The 20,188-nt window shown below is 41.1% G+C and overlaps 1 protein-coding gene and 1 long non-coding RNA gene across 3 annotated transcripts in view; one reads left to right on the top strand and one right to left on the bottom strand.

The window, feature by feature from the left end:
* Nucleotides 1-568: 568 nt before the first annotated feature.
* On the top strand, nucleotides 569-18,034 carry LOC132071017 (uncharacterized). Of its 2 annotated transcripts, XR_009418067.1 has the most exons (4): nucleotides 583-734; nucleotides 13,472-13,604; nucleotides 17,207-17,264; nucleotides 17,369-18,034. It is a non-coding gene; the product is annotated as an uncharacterized LOC132071017 (long non-coding RNA). The 2 variants fall into 2 exon arrangements; XR_009418066.1 differs by lacking the exon at nucleotides 13,472-13,604 and having other exon boundaries at nucleotides 569-734.
* Nucleotides 10,940-20,188, bottom strand: part of ROS1 (ROS proto-oncogene 1, receptor tyrosine kinase) — a 68,057-nt gene continuing 58,808 nt past the window's right edge. The window contains exon 44 of the mRNA XM_059468286.1: nucleotides 10,940-11,234. Coding sequence (XP_059324269.1) covers nucleotides 11,089-11,234 — 146 coding nt within the window. The 3' untranslated portion in view covers nucleotides 10,940-11,088. The remainder of the gene's footprint in view (nucleotides 11,235-20,188) is intronic.

Genomic DNA, 20,188 nt, shown 5'->3' with positions numbered 1-20,188 from the left:
GCCATTTGTTCTGTGAGTACATTTTTTACTGCTTTATCATGAAAACATCTAAACACAAAAGCCAAGACAGTGGCTCAAGGTGCTAAAAGTACAAACAACTTTTATAAAACAGTCCTACTCTGGGTGGACTGCAGCCTGAAAGCATACATGCCCTGTTTTGGCTAATCCTTGCAGTTTTGCTCGCTCTGTGTTATTCAGACTCCTGAAGGAGCACCAACCTTTAAGGTTTGGGCATTAGTCTTTGCAGGACTGGGGCCACAGCTCCTAATGCAGTAAGAGTGCACGTGACCTCCATGCCATTTCTCAACCCTGTTTCATTCCTCTTTGCATCATAGGTCGCTACTCCCTTAGTCATGAATGCTTGTAGAAAATCTGGAATTACAAAAGAAACCCTTCTTAGATGTTACGTAAATATTACCTGTCACATGCTTGTCACGCACTGAAGGGGATGTGAGTCCCCGTCTCTGCAGCCTGGACAGCAGATCCTCCTGCTGTCCCCTTCTGAATGTCATGCACCCCACTGTGCTCTCTAGCTGCCCACCTGACAAACAGACTAGCCCAGCTGGGATGGACAAACAGACACAAACAGCTTCAGACCCATTCGTGCAGAGTCCAGCAAAGAAGGCAGAGGAAAAGCATCTGCTGCAGAGCATGGACACAGCAAGGGTACCTGCTGCTGCCCAGTAGCCTCCACAAGGAGTTTCCAAAATGAGCTCTGGATGTATTCACCACAGGTATTTAATTCCCTTTATGAAAATAGACGAAAATCAGCAAAGCATGAAGGAGTATACTGTTTTGATTATCTCTGAGGTTAAAAGTGATCTGTCAAGGGAAGGATGGAGGTGGGGATAGAGCATGGCATTTGTGGGAGCAGTCTCCACTTTATTTTAATGAGGTCTTTGCTTCAGTACTGCTGCAGTCACAAGAGTTAAGCATGAAACTCTTGAATGCTTATATGTGCCTCTACACTTAGAGTCTAATGTTGGAGAGCTTTAGGGTAGTGTTGCTTATTTCTTACCTACTTTCCCAGTGTGTCTTCCACAGGAGCCCGCAGCAGAGGAGGAGGAAGGGAGGGGAGAGAGTGTGAAAGAGAGGTTGAATAATCCCTTCTGCGTCCCCTAGACTGTGTGCTGCTGCTGCTGGGGAAATGTATCTGCCCTGTCTCCTCCTTGGGTCAGGAGCTGCCGACCCTTCTCGCCTTCCCTTTGAAGTCATATTTAGGCTCACAAGACAAGCTCTAGCTAGGGCTTAAATGTTGGGCCCTTCTTGGAAGGGAGGAAAATGCTGCTGGTGGCTTTGGATGCAGCAGCGTTCTCTAACTGACAGTTGCTGTGCATCTTTTTCTGGGCAAGTGTTGTAATTAACGTGCCCTTTTGATCACAGAAGGATGAGCCAGCTCCTGTGGAGGATTGTAGTGTCTTGGCTGTCTTCCCAGGCCTGCCACCCAGAGGAGCAGTTGCAGCAGGGAAAGGAGAGAGTCCTATGGTTATTTTCAGGAGTGAGACACTGATTTTGTATGCTAGGCAATTTTGCATAGGGAAATGCAAGTATCAAGTAGCAAGATCATTTAAAAAAAAAGGAATAGGAGAAAAAGAAGACAAAAAAAAGAGAAAGAAAAAGAGAAAGAATAAGAGAAAGAAAAAGAGAAAGAGAAAGAGAAAGAAAAAGAAAAAGAAAAAGAAAAAGAAAAAGAAAAAGAAAAAGAAAAAGAAAAAGAAAAAGAAAAAGAAAAAGAAAAAGAAAAAGAAAAAGAAAAAGAAAAAGAAAAAGAAAAAGAAAAAGAAAAAGAAAAAGAAAAAGAAAAAGTTTTCCTTCAGTCATTTCCCAAGCTTTGGGACTATAGCTTAGGGAACCATGCTGTTAATTTAGTTGCCAGCATAATAACACTGTTATCTAATTTGAATGTAGTGACAAGCTACTCAGCCTGGGTTCTTCATGTCCATTTCTAGTCTTAAAGGAGGAGTTACTTTAGCAGTGCACTTTCTACAGCCTCCTTAGCCAGGTATAAACCCAGGAATAATGTGCATCAAAGCTGTAAGTGCAAATTGCAGCAGACAGGCCCTGGGGTGCTATGTCCCATCCTTCTGCCCCTGCCCTCTCTACACCAGGTCCCCCAAGAGATAGGGAAGGTGCTGGAAGAGCCCGCTGAGGAGTGCGAGAGTGTAGGAGTGCAGGGATGCAGAGAGCGCAAATGCAGATGTGCAGGTGTGCAGGGTGAAAGACTGTAGGAGTGTAAGAGTGCAGGGATGCAGGGTGCAGGTGTGCAGGGGTGCAGCGTACAGGAGTGTAGGCATGCAGCTGGTGCAGGGTGCAGAGGTACAGGAGCGCTGGGCTGCAGGGTGCAGGTGTGCATTCTCCTGGCCCCCCATCTCATGCATGGGCACTTCATTTGTCGGCTGCAGCCCACAAAAGCACAGGCTGGCCAAAGACAGCAGCATTTCATTAGGTATGTGCCAGTTGCTTATTCATTCATAGTAAAGGCAGGGTAAGCACCTGGCAGGAGTGCTGTCCCATTAGGAGATGTAATAGCACATTGGATATTACTGAGGGTACTCCATCTCCCTGTGGCATGGTGCATTTCCTTCTGCCCTACCTGGCCTGGGTACAGTTGCAAGGTGCTCCTCCTCCCTCATCATACCCACCCCAACTTCTCCGTTTCTCCTCTCCTTGACTTCTATCCTCAGCCTGAACCCTGCATTCCATTTCCTCTCTGTTCTCCTGCCTCACCCAGGCTCTTCCCTCCTGCACTCAGTACTCTGGCCCCGCACCACAGCAGCAAGGAGCAAAGAAACAGTGTGAGGAGGGACACAAACTTTCCTGCCAACGTTGTTTGCATGGAGTCAGTATTTACATGATGAACAGAGTTGGACAAACATGGGCTTTTTCAGGAAGAGCCAGTGCAATTGGTCTCAATCCTGCAGTGAACCTCTGTGGCAGGAACCAACCCTAACACCTGATTCTGACCCAGTGGAAAAACTCCTCTTTTCCAGAAGCTGGGATCTAAAGAACTGTGACAGCCCCAGTTGCACAGAGACACAAATGATTATTCTGTCTTGACAGACCTACACAGCTCCCTCCTTGTATTTAACTGCAGTCCAAGTGAGCTGGATCAGGAAAGAGACACTTGATAGCTGCTGTTTCCGTGGTTGAAATATTTGTGAAGTTAGCGCATAATCTGAAAGCAGAAGCTAATAAATTATAGGGTGCTAATTGGGGCCGGAGTGGAGCCGTCAATCATATTATCCTAAACACACAGAGACCCTCATAACCTAAAAAGGCAAGAAAGGCTCCAGGAACAGCTCCCAGTTGTCACTAGCCATGACCTCCACTTCAGTGAGTGCACAGACAGTCAAGGCAGAGAGTTTATTCTGCTAAGAAAATGCAAATCCTGTATTTAAGACAGCACTTTTATTTGATTTTGTTTACACTCTTTGGGAGTGTATTTCCCAGAGAATGTTATTGTTTTCATTTGCCAATTAACTTGACACTTATGCCATTAAAAATAAAAGTAGATCAGATAAGAATTTGCAATTTTTATATTTGTTTAGTCCTTAGACAAATTCAAGACAATTCACAGTCCAACCTCCTTGCACATAGGCTTGTTTTTTAAAAGCCATCCTATAACTCATATATCTTTTATTACTTCCCATGCCCCAGTAACATATATTTAAGTCCTGCTCTTAGGACCTGCAGGACTCTGTGATCTGAGCCAAAACACAGCTGTGCAGACATGGTAACTATAGGGTGTTTGCAGCTTTAGTCACTTTGTCACTACTTTTTTTTATATTGCTTCCATCAAGATTGAGTATTTTACTCACAATATAAAACTAAATCAAAGAATTCTAAAGAGACTTTTAGTAACACTTTTCCCCAGAAATTTATTTCTGTTTGTAGATAGGTAGGCATCCCAGAAAGCATTCCCTGAAGAAAAGATGCGACTGGATCAGATCACCTTGAGGGCCATCACACAGCACACGCAGGACAATCAGGGGATCAGGCTCAGGCTTACAAAAGGCAGGTCTTGCTTGACTTACCTGATCTCCTTCTATGGCAAGATGCCCCACTCAGTGGATGAGGAAAAGACTGTGGATGTTGTTTATCTGGGCTTCAGCAAAGCCTTTTACACTGTTTCCCACAGCATTCTCCTGAAGAGTCTGGCTGCTCATGGCTTGGCCAGGGTTTTACCCAGCTCACTTAGTGAAAAGCTGGCTGGACGGCTGGGCCTAGGGAGCAGTGGTCAGTGGGGTTACATCCAGAGGGCAGCAGACACAAGTGGTGACCCCCAGGGCTCAGTACTGGGTCCAGTCCTGTTTAATATCTTTATCAGTGATATGGACGAGGGAATTGAGTGTTGCCTCAGTCACTTTGTAGGTAATACCAAGCTGGGCAGGAATGTTGATCTGCTGTAGGGCAGGAAGGCTCTGTGGAGGGACCTGGACAGGCCGGATCCATGGGCTGAGGCCAGTGGGATGAGGTTCAACAAGGCCAAGTGGCATGGCCTGCCCTTGGGTCACAACAACCCCAGGCAGTGCTACAGTTTAGGGGGAAGAATGGCTTGTAAACTGCCCAGAGGAAAAGGACCAGGGTGTGCTGGTTGGCATCTAACTGAGCATGATCCAGCTGTGCCCAGGTGGCCAAGAAGGCCAATGGCATTCTGGCTTGTGTTAGAAATTGTGTGGCCAGCAGCACCAGGGAAGAGATTGTCCCTCTGTACCCAGCACTGGTGAGGCCACACCTGGAATCCTACCTCCAGTTCTGGGCCCCTCACAACAAGAAGGACATTGAAGTGCTGGAGCATGACCAGAGAAGGGCAACAGAGCTGGTGAAGGGACTGGAGCACAAGTCTTATAAGAAGCAGCTGAGGGAGCTGCGATTGCTTAGACTGGAGAAAAGGAGACTCAGAGGAGACTTTATCACTCTCTACAGCTGCCTGAAAGGAAGCTGTAGCGAAGTGCCAGGCAACAAGTGGCAGGACAAGGGGACATATTTCAAGTTGTGCAAGAGGAGGTTCAGGTTGGCTATTAGGAAGAATTTCTTCATGGAAAGGATTGTCAAGCACTGGAATGGATTGCTGAGATGGCAGAGTCACTGTCCCTGGAATTGTCCAAAAAATGACTGGACATGGTACTTAGTGCTATGGTTTAGTTGACAAAGTGGTGATTGGCCATAAGTTGGACTTCATTGTAGGGGGAGAGAATATAAGTAAATAAAGGTAGTATAGAAAGTAATCTTACCCCCTAAAGAGTTGCAGCTGGGTTAATTATTAAAGCTTAGGAGCCAGCCTGATGTTAACAGGCCACACCTGTAGCCAATCAGAGGAGTGTTATAAAAGAGTGGGTTGGTTGGTTGAGGGGAACTGGAGTCAGTTGCCTGCTGTGAGGACAAGGAGGAGTCAGTGCCTAGAGGGGTTGCCTACAAGAAACATCAAGGAGGTATGAAACTCTAGCAATATGGAACCCTTGCAATGACAATAGAATTGTTGTACTATAATGACAACACTTCATGATTTTGGAGATAATTTCCAACCTTGATTCTGAGAATCTGTGAAAGGTATCAGAGCTGGTGAAGGGTCTTGAACACAAATCTTATGTGAAGCAGCTGAGGGAAACGGGGTTGCTTTGCCTGGAGAAAAGGAGGTTTAAGAGTAACCTTATCACTCTTTGTGACTACCTGGAAGGAGGTTGTAAGAAGGTGGAGGTCTGTTTCTTCTCCTAAGTAACAAGTGACAGAATGAGAGGAAATAGCCTCAAGTTGCACCGAGGAGGTTTAGGTTGAGTTTTGTGGGATATTTCTTCTCCGAAAAAGCTATCAAGCATTGGAACAGGCTGCCCAGGGAACTGATGGACTCACCATCCCTGGAAGTACTTAAAAGACTTGTAGATGTGGTGCTTAGGGACATGGTGCATTTGGAAGTGCTGGGTTGATGGTTGAAATTAATGATCTTAGAAGGTTTTTCCAACCTAAATGATTCTGTTCCAGAAAGAAAATCCAGCTATGTCAACAAAATTACAAAAGGAATTAAAATCCAAACAGGGAGTGGTTATTTTACAACTGTGTTCTTACAGTGAAAGATAGAAGACAGCAATGAACATCCTCCAAACTGAAGATGTCATATAAAGAAGTTAACACATCATAAAAAAGGTTATTTATACAGCAGTATCAGTTATGTCAGTAGCAATAACAATATTTTTGGCATCTTAACTTGGCTTTGATACCCTGTGTTTCTGGCCATTTTTTAGAGTAAAACATAATCAGTTAAGAGTTGCTAAGTGTCATTATAAATGGAGCCACGATTGTTTGAAAAGTCCAGCTGATTTGCAAGCTTCTGCAACTAGAAGTGTGTGTGTAACAAAGATTTTCAAGAATTAGTTAAATGAAACTGAGCTAGAATTTTTTAACCATTAGCAAACCTGCTAGCCTATCTTACAGACATTATTTTCTGCAACATCCTTTTTCAGGTCTAGCTGAATAATATAAATTTTGTGTAGAAAGAGGTAAATTTGAATCTAAAGCTTGCCTTCACCATTAAAATGCGTAGTTCTAAACCCAAATTAAAGAAGATCAATTTCACCTGGTTATGCTTAGTAAAGCCACACCTGAGGACTCAGTTATCATGGACAGCATGCCACAGATGGCAAAGAAAATTTAAAAAAAGAGGAAATTACCTGGAGACATCAGCCAAGTGAAATAGATGGTAAAACTTTCTTTGCTGAAAACCATCATGGAAAGCAAGGGTGCAGTGATTCTGCTGTCAGGATATTTGTGCCCTTCTATACAAAAGGTGAGAGAAGCAAATTTTGAAAGACATTGTGAATCAGAGAGTGTTACTAGACTGAGTTATCTAGGGCACCAGGAAAGCTGATGAACAACAACTTTAATCTCAGTGCTGGAGCCTGGCTTGATGCTCTCAGGCAAGTTAGGCTGAGGTGAACTTGGTCCTTGACTTTCTTGTCCTTGCCACTTATGAGCAGGTAGCAAACACTAACAGAAAAAAACTTGTGTTAGCAGTATAGCAATACAACCTTCTGCATTTCTGGTGGTCATTCTTAAGTTTCCCAAATCCTGTGATGATGCCATTGAATGAATGACAGTAAAGTCTCCCAGAGAAGATGAGATCTGAATGTAAAATACAAAAAAGGCAAAGAAATTGTCTTGACACCCCAAGTTTTTCTGTCTAACGTGATAAAACCAAGGATGTCGTTTGCCTTTCATACCTCAACAAATCGTCCTTTCAAGCTGTGTACATTTTCCCTTCAGCCACATTCCCATAGCTTATGTCACTGGGCACTCCCTCTGTGGCACATGGGAATCTGAGAATGATCCTGCTAGAGCCTGGCATATCTCTCAGTTACATGGACATTTCCATAACTTTATCTTTAATAAGAACTTAAAATTCTTGTCATAAAAAATTGTTTTACTTTCATAGTATCCTGATCATGGACCCCAAATAGAAAGCATGAGGTACACAGGTTTTTGGATAGCTCTGGTCATCAGTATGTGCCAGCTCAAAAGCTCTTGCAATCAACCCTGAAAAACAGAAATGCACTGATGGCTGAGTGCTACCACCTGCTGTAGGGCTAAAAAGAGAAGACTTGAAATTCAGAAGACTGAAAATTCTGCCTTAGTAAATCAGTAACATCTGCCATGACCCTTCACATTTACAAAATAATTTGCAAACATTAATTAATCATCACAGCATTTGTGCTGGGTTGTAGAAAATTCTAATTACAGGCAGAAGTAGAATATTTTTCACCTATTCAAGTGCATGTCAAAGGCAAACCAGCTACAGACACGCAATATATCCATGTCTATCCAAGCACAGCTCAGAGTTCAGCCATGGCCATTTGGGAGCCCAGCACTTGTGGGTTGTGTGTGTGGCATCATTTGTGCAGTGTGCTCACCATTGCTGCTCAGTGTTTGTGCTGGTGTCAAGGAACACCAAAGAGCCTGAGACAGGAACTGGCTGTGGCCCAGAGACTCACCTGGGGCATCTCCTGGTGATCAGGAGATCACCCCATCTCAGTGCCTGAGAGCATGTCTCTTCTCCCCAGCAGCTTAGAGACTGTACTGGCTTGGAGTTTATTCACAGCAGATCATCTTGTGTTATATATTAGATTTGCAGCCAAAACAATACTGATAACACAGTAATATTTTAGATATTGCTGAAAAGTGCCTGCATGGTCAGCAATAAAATGGAGGAGACTTAAAGAGATTAGTCCTTTTTTTTTTTTTTTTTTTTTTTTTTTTTTTTTTTTTTTTTAGGAACTGGCTGGGCATAGGTCTACCTGTCTCAGGACAAATTTAAGCCAAATACTTGGAGACAGATTTTATACTGCTGTACATCAGCTTAGCTTAGCATATCTAACCTGATTTACAGCATGGTGCACATGCCTTATACTACCCTTATCTCACATATAATCTTTCTGATAAACATTTATTTTCTTTAAATCCATCTATATTTATTTAAAATCTGTAGCCATGGAAGTCAAGACATTTGAACTCAAGGGTTTCTTGACTCTTTCCCTTGATCTGTGATAAGAGGAGGTAAAAATAGAGGTAAACACAGGCCAGGTAGAACCCATTTCCCTGCCCAAGAGAGAATGTGTTTAAGAGGTCTTTCATTCTCATTCCTACTCTGTCAAAAAGCAGCATGAAAACTGCAATCAGACCTGTCTGCTGGAAGGCAAGAGGTGACCTCCTCATAGTGACTAAGTGTTGCTGAGAAAGACATGAATAATCAAGAAGAGTTTGAATGAAGAGAGAAAGCAACACCCCAATAAGACAGAGAAGATGAAATCATGAAGATGTGTAAGGAGAAGGGTGATACAGAAGTATGAGGGATTAAGAAACTCCCTTCAAGTAGAATCATGGGTGGAAGCAAGTGAGGCTAACTTTGCCTGCATCAAATTCAGCTTTACCATAACTCATTGGAATAGTTGCATTTGCATACTTACTTCTCTAAGGCAGGAAAATGAGGGAGAGACAATGGAGTTTTGGCCAGTGTAAGGGTAGGGCCATGCTCAGAGCTCACACTATATCACTGAGCATGACTCAGATGACTGCAATTACTGGGAAGGGTAGGTATTGTGTCTTCCACTGAATTCAACAAGTTATAGATCAGGATCCTCAAATTTGGATCAAGAAGTTAATTTTTTTTATCCTGTCCAATATGTTTTTCATATTATCAAGTACAAAAGACATAGATCACTGGTCAATATCCTAAGGTTTCTTTTATTGGCAGTGTGTTAAACTTGGCACTCTTTTCTCATCATGCTGTCCTAACTTTTTCATTAAAACTAGGCTTGCCTTGCAACACTTACAAAATGTGAACACAAGAATTACCTTCCCCTTTTTCCTTCTGTACTGCTTTGTGGTTTTGTGACTGCTTCAAGGCCTGGAGGGCATTACTCCTGGCTGCTCTCTGTCCCTGATGCTCATCTTTCCCACTAACCCAGTTTACACACATTGGTTAGGCTCTTCCATGATTCTTTTTTAATGCAAACGACACAAAACTGAACTGAATTGGGATATCACATCGCAGGTGTTCATAAGGCCTGTGAAAGGTATTGTCTTGACAAAATTTTGGGAGGATTGAAGGTTTCTCCTGCTAAAGAAAAAGCTATCATACAGAGTTCTGTTGTTCAAAACCTTTGTCTGGGGCTTGCTGACTGAGCAGCCTTCTTGACTTAAGTCAAACTATACACACAGAGCACATTCAGGTGTGGTGGCTACAGCAAAGGGATCCTCCTGGTTTCTGGCTACCACATGCCATAGGTTAGCAAACGTTAGTAATTTTTAAATTACTGAAATGGAAGGAATCACTGTACAACCAATCAAGCAGCACTCACAGAGGAAGGAAACATAATACAGTATTTATTTGTTTATCCATTGCTCATGGTCTGGTGAGCATAGCGAAGTGCTGCAATTGTATTTATTAGCAAATCTGTCTTTTACACTGATTTGTAGATGAAGAAAAATATTTATATAATGCTTGAAAGAGCTTTTTCAGGAACCTTGAAGAATCCTAATTCAAAATTAGGAATTTCTATTTCATTTTAGTAAAATGTTGACACTCCACATTTTTTTCATCTGTGTTGAATCTCCATTTAAGAAACTTTTGAAGTTTGATTGCAGTGAAGTTGCTTCTCACAAATGTATACATTCTGACATCAGATAGAACCTTTACTACTGTCTAGTGTGCCCCATTATAAAATATTTGCATAAAATTGCAGCATGTTTCTAGCTTCCTGAAAGATGTCAGTGAATAGCTCTGTATAATTTGCAAACTGCTGTTCATGATGAAGTTAGAAAAAAGCTTATTGCTGTCTTTTATTGAATAATTATTTGTATAAAATTTTATTATATACTTTGAGTTGATCTCCAAACACCAAGGAAGAGCACCTCCCTTCACCCTGTATGATAAAAAATAAATGAGGATGATGAACATTCAAAAAGGAAAGGAGAAGAAATTTAAGAAAACAGGAATGTCCTGACTGTCAGATCAATGTGCAACTTAATATGCAAGATGATTGCAGACATTTGTTTAATTAGGGAAACAGACCACCTGTAGCAGGGGACAACCTGGTCGCCTTTCTTCAGCTGCTTTCTGATTTGGAGTTTGATATTTATGGGGTTTTTTTCAGTTTGTAAAATCCTGTTTGTGCACAATGAAACTAGACTTCAACTGTTTGGTTTTCTTCACAAAAAAGCTGGTCTGTTTTTTGAAACAGCATACCAGTATTCCCTTTTTGGAGGGGCTGCTGTGTGCCTGAGGCACATGTGAGTGCATAAACTTAATACCACAGTAAAATCCCTTACTGTGTGGTACAAGTTTTTTTGCTTTAAACTCTCTCCTGTGAAGCACCCAAACCATAACATGTAGGAAATCAAAGGCTATGTAATTGGTGTCTTATCCTGATACACAACATTCAGTACCTCATTATGTTTTCTGGTAGTTTTATTAAAGAATTGATTTTTTTTTTTTCAGACATCTCTGTAAGTATGATAACATGCAGAATATTTTCCTTGGCTTATGTCTTCTTTGAGGAGTTTTTTCTCTTTCACTCTCTTAAATAGCGGTAACCAGACTTAACTAATTTCAGCAGAATTGATGCTTTCTTCATCTGGGTTGCCTTCTTTGACTAGTACCAAATAATTTAAGCCGTCTTGATTCCTTGTTTCCATTAGTGTGGCTGAAAGAATGCTGTCTGAATCTGCACATGGGATATCATTATCTGCATTAAAAGAAAAAGAAAAGAGAAAGGAAAATAAAATGGAAAAATATTTTAAAAACTTAATTAAAAAAAAAAAAGAAAATACAACACTCACTAATATACATGCGGTATTAGAAAGCAAACAAAATCAGACAGCTGCTGGAGAAAGTTGGTCTAGTGACCCCATAAGAATGGTGATTCAACTTTATTTTCTGCTGTTGTCTGTGTGGACCAGAACTTTAGGTAAATCACTTGGGAAAGGTTCATATCAGTGTTCATACCTCCAGAGGCAGCAATAATGTCATGAATGCATGACTTGCTTCTTTTCCTTGTAAAGAAGCATAAAGCAAAAGTGATTTTAATCTGAACCTTTGTAGTAACCCTGTTAATAATACTGCTAAGGAGTCCTGTAACGTTGGCAGTTTTCTATCTACAAAATCATTATATACTGTCTCTCTAGAGGTCTATCTAGACTTCTGTCTCTGTAGTATTCTGCTCTTCCAGAAGCTTACACTTGGCAATCCACTGTGTTTTTCACGTTTTAAAAAACTTTCCATTTTTCCTTAATTTGATGCAGTTTATCTATACATAGTTGCTTGAGATTTATTGCAGGGGATATAAATTTTTTAAAATATAAAAATTGTTAACTAAGCACTCAAGTTATAATTGCTACTATTTTTTGCATTTATTTTTTAATGTGTACCTTTTTTTATTACACTCCCTCCTTATTTTACTTCATAACTGAAAAATTAAGCATATGACATTCAGGGTTATCTTTTCAAAGGAATCACAAGCATTGTGCTATTCCACTAGGCAACACACAATTTATTATGTCACTATAATCACACATCTCCCCAGGCTATAAAGTCAGAAATTTATTCCACATGCTAGAGTCCATTAGCATAGGAAATACTATCAGGAAAAGCCTGAAAGAGAATTTTGATTTTAGAAACCTGTTAGCAAGATGGGGTTTGGGACACAGAGCAAACTGTGGTCACATACCACAGTAACTGACAACAATGAGAAATCATTTGATACTCACTTTGTCAGTTCAGGGCTATTATGGCCATATTTAGTAATTCAGCTCCAGCTAAGCCTTTACCAACCAGTTCAGCTCTTCTCTGTAGTTGTCTTTTTTGTTTAACTTAATGGCAACCTTCAGGGACAATTTGCTTTGGAAAAGGCACACAGGCAAATGCTGAGGGGACATTTACAGCAAACTCTTAAGAGGGAAACCTTAAAATAAGGACCCAAGTAAAACTGGGTATTTACAGACCAGACATATGCCGGCTGACCTGCCTAAGTATAGAACACTAGAGGAGCATTCAGATTTGTTTCCTGTATAAGTATCTGGAACTGATGAGGTGATGTTTACACAAATGTGAGTATGAGGTCACTGAGATATTTTTACCAGATATATAGATACATTACTAATTCTTTCCCCAACAGGTCTGAAGAACTAGAGAATATATAAAATTTTATAATTCTTTTTCAGCTTATGCGCCACTGTGTTTCTCATTAAGAAAAAAGAGCTAAAATCTCAAACACCTTGCCTTGGTTTTACTTTTTGAGCTGTGGGAATGCAATAAGGAAGAAATATTATTTTTGCAGAATATTCTTATCATATCCAATGATGGAGGAAGAATATAATATTGATGACCTTTCTCCTATGACATGACATGTGTAAGACACATTACCACTTTGACTGTGACATTTTTGACTGTAAGTGCCCTTTCCTTCACTGTTGAGTCATCTCTTAGTGCAGTGTTCAGCGCTGATGAAAGTTTAGCACCATTCTGCTCTACAAGGCAAAGCTGCACAAAGATCTCAAGTTATATAGTACAATGCTTGACTGTTATGTAGTTAGCAAAGCAAGCGAATTATTTTTGCTCATTTAGTTGGAGCAGAAAAATGGATGGAGACACAAAATACTAAAAATGAGTGATTGAAGAAAAAAATCATGTTATATTGTGACATTTCCCCAGAAATGTGAGGACTACAAGCCCAACCAGCGCCCTGGGAAGCTGTAAGTCAATTCAGAGAATTCTGAATAATCTTTGGAAAGTCCTCCCAAAAAATGTTAAGAAATTGAAGGAGGATAGAGAGAAACTGGAGTGGAGAGGCAGGTTGGTATATTTATAAGATATCACTATTTTCTTTTCAGTTTTAACATCGCTAAAATTAGTTGATTGATGTACAGTCATGCTGGGTTATACGTGAGTAAATGCAGGATAAACCATGTGATGTGATCCCCTCAGATTTCACAAGCAAGGCTGGCCTGAGTCAACAAAACACCCCAAGAGGAGACGTCCAAGGAGCACCTTCATAAAATCTGAAGTCATGCCGGACACTCAGCTACACAGGCTTGAATTCTGAGGGGTTGTCTACATGGTGAGCTGCTGCATAGTGTAGAGTTACCTAGGTTTGCTTTAAACAACCTACCTCAGGGCACGAGGCAGGCTTGCCCTGTCAGTCCAGAGCTTTGTACGGGCTGAGGAGTACCCCACTGAGAAGCAGGATCCCGCTGAGCTCTGTGCTGTCCCAGGCTGCTTCCTACAGCTAAAATGGCAAGTTCAAAGCTCAGCATTGTACTTGCACAGACACGTCTCAGGTCCTAAATGCATGCGGGTTTGACCTTGCTGGAGTTTTTCCTAGTAGAGCTGTGCTTAAAGCTTAAAGGCTGTGCTCAGAACTTGTGCATTAAGCATATGTGGGCCAAACTGCAGGTAAATGAATTACAACCCCTCTCTCCAGGGATAGGCAGAAGTTTACTCCAGAGAGCCCCACACTAGCTGACACACGAAACAATGATCTCTGACTCATACTATAGAGGAGTAGAGTTTGCTTGCTTAGCCTCCTCTGAGAAGACCAGCCCTGACCTGATAAAATCTCTGCTTTTCCCTTCCCCATCCCAGCACCTCAGTCGGCTGCTTCCTGTTGCAGGGCAGCTGCAGAGCCGAGCCAGGCCGTGGGTCCTTGCCTGCTTGGTAAACTCTGGGGGCTCACGACATGTTTTGAAGTCCTGCCTGGAAGGGTGCAAATATTTGTGGTGTCTTGATAAGCAGACAAGCGGGTTTTGGTGTTTAAATTCAAGAAGGTGACAACATTTAAGAAGAGAAAGAATGTCAGTAGAAAAACTGATTGGTTGAGACTGAATAAACTGATCTAGAGATGCTGATCTTATATTACAGCTATTTCAGGGCCAGACCCTCAGCTAGCATAAATTAATGAAGTTCCATTGAAACCTGTAGGGTGCCACCAATTTACACCAGTTAAGTAGCCAGCCTGAGATGTTACTAATTTCGGGTGACATAATCCCATATGATGCTTAGCACCTTCAGTATGGTAAGGTATTTAGAAGTCCAGCCACATTTCCTGTTTCTCAGTAATACCCTTCTCTTTTTCTGTCCTTTGTCACTGATGCACAATGCATGTGGCAGTAAACAAGAGACTGGCTGACTTACTGGCATGGATGAAAGATACACCCCCCAGCAAACACATTGGAGAGAAACACCTGATGACATATCTTTGTTAAGGGTGAAAACGGTGGCTATTGAACCTTGACTTCTTTACTTCAGCCATGTTGGTTAGTTCAAGGAGACAGCTCCTGTGTAGAGAGTATTTTCCTGATACCTGATGGCCACCTGGAGCTGGAGGAGCTGTGTTTCAGTTTCTGCACATAGCCAGTAAGAATATAAATAGAACAAATATATATCCGTTTTAATACTCCACTCTGTATTATGTATCAGTGGAGATATAGCTGTGTTTCCTGCCTGATGAAGCATATGATCTTGCATGGTTTGAGGGTGACTCACTGAGCTTTGCTATTCTGTCAGACACTAAAGGTGCTAAAAGTGAGAATTTTGTTCACCCTACATTTCCCCTGCACTAATCTGCTTGAAGCAGTGCCTCTCTTTTTATTTTAATGTATTTTTTAGAGAACTGTGTACTGAAATATTTGTGTCCTTGTAATTACAGGTATAAACCTGCTTCTTACCTAGTTTTTTAAATTTATAATATAAATGCACAAAAAAAAACCCACTTCCACATGTGCTGCAATGCAGTAAGACTATACAAATAGGAAAGAGCTCCCTTTCTCCATGTTACAAAACAAGTTTCATTTTGCCAAATTTTAACCAGCCAGGTCTTACATGTCCAATTGAAGCTCCTTGCCTAGGCTGTCTTTACAGCCAACAGAGAAAGGAGGAATGAATCACTTTGTGGAGATACTTAATCCACATCCTTGCCTTTACACATTAACATCCCCTGAATGTGTCTACAAGTCTCTGGTGACAGCCTAGACACCTAATGTAAAGGCAGTTTTTATGTTTTAGTAGCCTATATCTATCCACATCTGTCTACACAAATGTCAGCTCTTACAGTCTTACACCATCTGAGTTTTTCCTTTGGTCTACAGCAAAGTATTGGTGTGATTTCACTTGCAGAATCATATGGCTCATGTGCACTCTCTGGAATCAAACACCATTTGTCTGGAGTACAAATAAGAAACTTTTACAGCACCAAGTTTCACCAAGCTGCAACCACTCACTCTTTTTTGGAAGCAGGCTTTTCTCTGACCTCTGCAGGCTGTGGGTCAGCTGCTCACTAAGCTAAGTGGGGAAGAGGATTACTGAATTTCAGAAAAATACAAAGGAGACTAGATACAAGGTTCTAAAACTGTTCCTTATCAACACATCTGCTTTAGAGAAGTTTCCATTTGCCCAAGTGATTATTTTACGTTCAGAGAGGTCTGTGGAGTAGTTTTTAAAAGGCAGTTGGGTTTAGGAAATAAACTGATGACTCTTACATGAGGAACAGAAAACAGGTACTCAGCCAGTACAGAGAGCAAACATATGATTAATGATGAAATTGCTGATTCTTTAATATCAAGTCCTCTCAGTGCAAAATTTTGCACTGAGATTAAAAAAAAAAAATACAGATGACAGTTTTAGCAAGTACCTGAACTGCTGAAGAAATAAATACACTGCCTTTGGAAAGAAAAATGGAAAAAAGAAACATTACTAAATTCTAACTCTTGTATCTTGCCACATTTTTCAAGCAATATCTCCAGTTTAAAATTTAAAAAATCATGGTTTTGAGGCCAAATAAGTTTCCTTTCAGTCTTTAGTCTTTTACCCTGGATTTTCTCCAAATGTCTGGCATCTCCTCTTGCCAGAGGAGCCTCTTTTTCTAAGCAATTTAACATTTTTTCCATATAGGTCCAAAAGCCATAGTGAGGAGTAGCCCTGATAAGAATAGTCCTTCTAGGTCATAAAGGCAAGAAGTCTCTCCAGCTGCTTAATGCCCAGTTGTCTGATGTCAGGAAAGGCGTTTGCCAAATCAAACAGGTGTTTCCATCTGTAAAGGGGCACTCACGGGACCTGAAAAGCTATAGTGCTCTCTTATATGTGCAAATGTAAAAACTGATGTCTGAAAATAGATGGTCCAGTTATTTTTACAGCAATGCAGGGCTGTCCTTCTAGCATGCTGCACTTCTTGGAACTGGGGGAAGAACAGACTATCTTTCAGCAATGAATGGGAACTCTGGTGACAGGGCCTGTGCTCAGGAAATTCCCATTGAATTCAAAACCCACTGGTGTCTCAGTCCTCCAGCTGGATAATGTTGCCCTCACTCTAATAAATATTGTAACTGCTACTTTAAGCCCAAAATCAATGTCTTGGGGAAGCCTGTCAGAGCAAGAAGGAAAAACTGTAAACTGGTAGACCTTGGCCCTGAGTTTACTTCCCTCCCTTCCAATGCAGCAGCACCAGGAGGCACTGGTATTGCTCAGGCGTGTTTATTGACACTTGATGCCTGCTTTAGAAGGGTAACTCTTGCAATAACACAGCATGTGCCCCTTTTGCCATCCCCATCCTCTCCTGCTAGCATGCTGTCCACTAGCAGCCTGTCTGTATTGGTTTACCCACATTTGCCATCTCTGTGTCACACGGCACTGGCATTAAGGTGACTGAGAAAATCTAATGTTTTTCAGCTCTCCCACCTATGAAAATCACCAACAGCATGCATGGACCTGCTAGAAGTGTGGCTAGGTAAGACTCAACAGAATTTGGAAGATGTAAGGCAAAGTATCTTAGCTATTTTGAGGCATGTAATTTCACTTTGCTTGACATTTGTCTCTTTCTTTTGAAACTAGGTCACCTGGAGAGAGCAAGCATTTCTTGGCTAGAGGCTCGTGGCTAGAGTTTCATTACACACAAAGGCCAATGACTGTGTAACATTTTTGGAAAATATTGTTGAGGACAATCCATCATGGAACAGAATTTGGATTATTTGTTTTGGCTGTCATCTTTCTACTACTACTATGAACACAAGGAACACTTCACTTAGTCCCAGCTAGAAATAAATACAAATTTTAAAAATCACTAACTTATTATACAATGTGTTGCAAATTACAGTCTGAGACATATTCCATGCCCCAAACTGTTTTTGACAGGGTCATAGGGGAGCACACATTTTAGTCTGGAAACTCAAGTAGAACCTGAATGGCCTTTTCTTGCTTAAATCAAACTCACTTCTGGAGCCCACATCTTACTGAATTCCACTGCATGAGATTTACATGGCAGGCAGAAAAGCCGTCCAATTAATTCAAAGCTGGAGAGCTACAGAAAATTGACATGCATGTGTCCTTGGTCAGAAAATCCAGCAACAATAAGACATCACAAGGACTCTAGAGCTTCAATCAAGTAAACAGCATAACATTTTATTTGGCTTATTAAGACTGTGCTTGGGGAAAGAGGGAGATAACCTACAGGTGAATTATAAATATACAGGAAAATAAATATTGCGTTATACATGTAAAGAGCTAGTCAAGTGTTTAGTCTTTTAAAATCCATTTAAATGGAAGGATGCTATGCAGATGAATAAAATTCAAGCTACCCTGTCTCCTGAAAGGTATTTCCTATATGAGAATCACCAAATGAACCTGAGGAGAAGTAAAGAAGGACTTTTGAGAACTGAACCATGAAAACATTGAATGGAAGCATGAAAACAGTTGCTTTGTCTTCTCCTCCCAATGCAGATCCAGCAATGGGTCTGAGGCAACAGCAGCTGGGCAGAACCTATGGAAAGGGAAGAATGAGAGGAAGCCAGAAGAGGGAACATGACAGCTGGTGGGGAAAGGCCCAAGGCTCAGGAAGAGAGTGTGCCAAGTAGAAGTTCTGATGGCCAAAGCTCTGCCTACACTGAATTGCCCTGCTTACCACAGTGGGCCAGATTTTACCAACTAAATTATTATTACTATAAGCAGGTTTAATGGAGTCTGATTTTAAAAGTTACTCCTCTCAACCGATTCTCTGACTAAAATTACATTATGGAGTACAGAGCTATTATTAAGACCACCCTTAAAGTCCATTATACTACCATATTTTCTGCACTAAACTGATTTTTTTTCAAATTTTTATCCTTCAAACTACACTTCATGGAAGCCTTAATCCATGTTTTCCTTTACAACTTGGTAATTTCTAAGAATGCAACTTTTTCTCCTGGCAAATAAACAAAACAATGGGTTTTTTCTGTGACCTCTGCTGTGTGGCAGAACCTGAAACTTTGGCAAAATAATGTTTCTTACGTTAAGAATATGTATTTGTCATCTCAGTGAAAGTAATTATTTGCTTAAATTGAGCAAGTTAACAGCTGGAGAAAGATCAGGCTTATCTGACCCATGATAAGCAGAGACTTGCACTGAAACTAAAACTTTTTCATGTTACATCTGTGCCAGGTCTACTGCACCACAAACATGGTAACCAATCATCCAGACCCTTTCCCCAGTTCCAAGCAGAAGAAAAGTAGGTTACTCCAGAAATTTCAGCCCTACTAAACATTTTGACAGATATTGATGTAATGCCACAAGAACTTAACTCTGTTAGCTTTCTGTTGCATGTGGTGTTAGGGAACACAGAGGAGAGATGTCTAAGCCAGGAAATCAAACTAGCTCAGGAGTGGGTGCAAGCCTTGTGTCCAGTGGATGCTGTTCTCCTGTAGCCATCTGAAAATTAAACATCTAGTCTGAGATACTACAGCTGAGATGTTGTATTTTGGACACTATCCTGAGCAATGTGTTTGGGAGGACCCTGCTTGAGCAGGGATGTTGGACTGGGTGACTTCCAGTGGTCCCTTCCAGTCTCACCCACCCTGTGATGCTACGTGAACCAAATTATGGTTCTGGATGCCATCCACCTGGATGCCAGCCATCATCAGTGAAGAATCAGGCAAAAGGTGACCCCTTTCCTGCTGTGATACATGCCAAAAAACAGGAGCTGTCACTTTCTGCTTCTGACTCAGAGCTCCCTAGAAGAGTATCCTAGATGAGGCTCCTAGCCTGTAGACAGCTGCATTAAGGTGAGATAAAGTCCATCCGGAATGTAAGGCCTATTAGCTTGGGCATAGTGCCTAATTAATTGGCTGTAGTCCTTTCCTGAGCTAATGCCAAATGTAAGTTCTTACATTTGTGCCAGACCAAGTATCCTTTCCTGAATGTTGTTATTGAGAGCTAAGATACCCTTAAAGAAACTAAAGAATTACACTATGTGCAAATTGTTTTTCATTATAGCATAAGGGTGCAAAATCAGCTGTTAAAAAAGCATGAAATGACAGATTATCTGTGCTGGTCCCTTCATGTCTTTATAGAGTTTTTAGTCTTGTAACGTAAACATGCCATGAACAGGCATGATTTGACATAAAGAGGAACTGTAGTGGAAATAAACTGATATTTGTAAAACTTCACCAAATTATAAAGATTAGCAAAATATCAAATTAAGTGACAATTGGACAATGGCAGTGAATTGAACATTTGAATTCTTCATATCCTGAAGAAAAATGTCTGTGTAGTTGTGTAATTGAGCACTGGATCATTTCTGGGATGGATCAGGAAGTTTTTAGGAAAATGTGAAGTACTGAAGTATCAAAATTGTTTGTGAATCAGGCGAGTTCCTAGTTCAGTAACAATTTGTGAAGG

The sequence above is a fragment of the Ammospiza nelsoni genome, chromosome 3 (genome assembly GCF_027579445.1).
Source record: "Ammospiza nelsoni isolate bAmmNel1 chromosome 3, bAmmNel1.pri, whole genome shotgun sequence".
NCBI lineage: Eukaryota > Metazoa > Chordata > Aves > Passeriformes > Passerellidae > Ammospiza > Ammospiza nelsoni.
This window is presented reverse-complemented; position numbering and strand designations above follow the sequence as displayed.